The sequence below is a fragment of the Haliotis asinina genome, chromosome 5 (genome assembly GCF_037392515.1).
Source record: "Haliotis asinina isolate JCU_RB_2024 chromosome 5, JCU_Hal_asi_v2, whole genome shotgun sequence".
Classification (NCBI taxonomy): Eukaryota; Metazoa; Mollusca; class Gastropoda; order Lepetellida; family Haliotidae; genus Haliotis; species Haliotis asinina.
This window is the reverse complement of record NC_090284.1, coordinates 76,053,326-76,056,065: the sequence shown is the minus strand read 5'-3', so window position 1 is coordinate 76,056,065 and position 2,740 is coordinate 76,053,326. Positions and strand designations below refer to the sequence as shown.

General features: G+C 49.9%; 1 protein-coding gene across 1 annotated transcript; it reads left to right on the top strand.

Moving 5' to 3' along the window:
- Positions 1 to 241: 241 nt before the first annotated feature.
- Positions 242 to 2,434, top strand: LOC137284039 (uncharacterized). The gene is made up of 2 exons (XM_067815697.1): positions 242 to 1,386; positions 1,549 to 2,434. The coding sequence occupies exons 1-2, from the start codon at positions 242 to 244 to the stop codon at positions 2,432 to 2,434; spliced, it is 2,031 nt and encodes a 676-aa protein (XP_067671798.1).
- The last annotated feature ends 306 nt before the right edge of the window (positions 2,435 to 2,740 follow it).

The following is a 2,740-nucleotide window of genomic DNA, read 5'->3' as shown; positions in this document are numbered from 1 at the left end:
TAAAGAAACGGAAGGCATCATCATCCAACTGTCCACCCTCGAAACGCGCCAAACCATCCTCCCCAGTTGATGTGGAACAAGAAGAAGAAGACGATGACGAAGAACAAGAAGAAAACGTTGCCATTGACGATGACGAAGTGTTGGTCATGGCTCACAATTACCGTGGGTATGATGCACACTTGCTCCAACAGTACTTCCACCGCCATCTCGTGAAAGCACCGCAGGGAATCACATCTTGCAGATGACTGTGGGGCGTCTCGTCTTCAAGGATTCCCTCAATTTCCTCACCATGGCTCTCAAACAGTTTCCAAAAACGTTTGGATTGACGGAACTCAAGAAAGGATACTTTCCACACTTTTTCAACACCGACCATAACCAAGGTTATGTGGGTCCTTATCCTCCCGTCTCCACTTATGATCCTGACAGCATGTTTCCTGCAGAACGTCAAGCTTTCTTGACCTGGTACGATGCACGAGTGGCTGAAGGGACCGCCTTTGATCTGGACGAAGAACTGTTGGCCTACTGTCAGAGTGATGTGGATATTTTGCGTCGAGGTTGTGCTGCCTTTCGCCACATCTTCATTCAGCAGAATGACGTGGACCCTTTCTACGAAGCAGTGACTCTCCCCATGGCTTGTATGCTCACTTTCAGAAAGCTGTTTTTGGAACCACGTACCATTGCCATCATACCTCCTCAAGGTTATCGTCCACAGCGTCGTTACTCTCTTCAGTGTCTGCACTGGTTGAACTGGATCATGCATCAACACCCTGGCCTCCACATACAACATGCTCGTAATGGTGGGGAAGCTGGCTTTGATGGTGGTGATGGTAGCCGCTACACGGTGGACGGTTACGATGCCAACACACGTACCGTGTACGAATACCTGGGTTGTTTCTGGCATGGCTGTACTCGATGTTACAAGACAGGTCGATGTGAACCCCATGCCACCCTGGGCACAACCCCTTGGGAACGATTCCATCACACCATGTACCGGCTCGGTGTGTTACGACAGCATCCTGACATCGACCAAGTAGTGACCCAGTGGGAATGTGATTTCTTGAAAGAACAGAAAGACACCGAGGATCTGAGAGCGTTCCTGACCACCCTGCAAGGACCTCATGCTTACCTGCCTGACCCCTTGGATCCCAGAGAGGCTTTCTTTGGAGGACGCACCAACGCCACCAAACTCTACTATGAAGCGAAGGAAGAGGAAGAGATCAAATATGTGGACGTGTGTTCTCTCTACCCTTACATCTACCCACGAACCTCTACCATCCCGTGCTTCCTTACCGCGTTCATGGCAAGCTGCTGTTTCCTCTGTGTCGCACTTGTGCTGAAGAAGAGTTTGTTGGCTCCTGTCCCCACGGTGACGAAGATCGAGCATGGGTGGGCACCTACGTCAGCAAGGAGTTGCAGTATGCCGTTCAAAAGTGCGGCTATCAAGTCCTTGACATCTACGAGGCTTGGCATTTTGACAGACTTACCACCTACGACCCTGACACGCAAGAGGGAGGATTGTTTGCCAAGTATGTAAACAATTTCTTCCAGATCAAACAAGAGGCCAGTGGATACCCTGAAGGTTGTACAGACCCCGAGGAGTACATCAGGGAGATTCAGCAAAAAAGAAGGAGTCACATTGGATCGTGCTCACATTCGCAAAAACCCTGGACTACGTGCCCTCGCGAAAGCCTGCCTAAACAACCACTGGGGCAAGTTTGGTCAACGTATCGGGTTCGACAGGACAGAGTACATCAGTTCTCCACAAAGATACTTTGCCCTCCTTCGGGATGAACGGTGCCAAGTAAAGGATGTCAACATTATCAACGAAGACCTCCTCTGTGTCACGTATGAACCTCGCCCAGAATTTCACGACCCACATCCTGCTCACAACGTGGTCATTGCAGCCTGGGTCACAGCCCAAGCCCGTCTCAAGCTCTACTCCTACCTGAAACGTTTGGATCGCCGCGTCCTGTACTTTGATACAGACAGTATCATTTACATTCATCGTCCCCTACAGTACAACCCTCCCCTGGGAGACACCTTGGGAGAACTCACCGACGAGCTGGGAGGGGGCAATAGCATTCAGATCTTTGCCTCGGCAGGGCCCAAGAACTACACCTACAAGCTACGGTATCCTCAACCCGACGGCAGTGTAGTAGCTGTCAGCAAAGTCCGAGGATTTACTCTGAATCACAGGGCAAGTCAATACGTTCACTTTGACAGCATGAAGAACCTCATCTGTAAGAGGGATCGAGTCAGCATCACTGTGCCCTATCCACGTCGGATCATACGGACAGGACTCCGCCAGAACAACACCTTGCTGTCCAAGGACACCAGCAAAGTGTACCGCATGGTCTACACCAAGCGACGCGTGATTTACGATTCCGAAGGCATGCCCGTGGAAACACTACCTTATGGCTATAAGGGCGAGTGACTATGCCTGTGGACTCAACAAAGTGACTGTTGTGGTGGTTACTGATCATGTCATGGACAAGAAAACTGATGATACTGTATACATGGTTTGTTTCTTTGTATGTTTATCAAGAGTCATAAAACAGTATGTGATGTATGGATATTCATGTGTCGTGTCATTTGTCTTCAGGGTTAGACCTGGTGGAGTCCATGGTCACCCTTGTTTTTTTTTTATGATGATCTTGTTAGGCACAGACCTGGTGGAGTCCATGGTCGCACACCCTCCTAGCACCTCATTGGTCAAACCCTGTTGTCACGTGTCCTGACG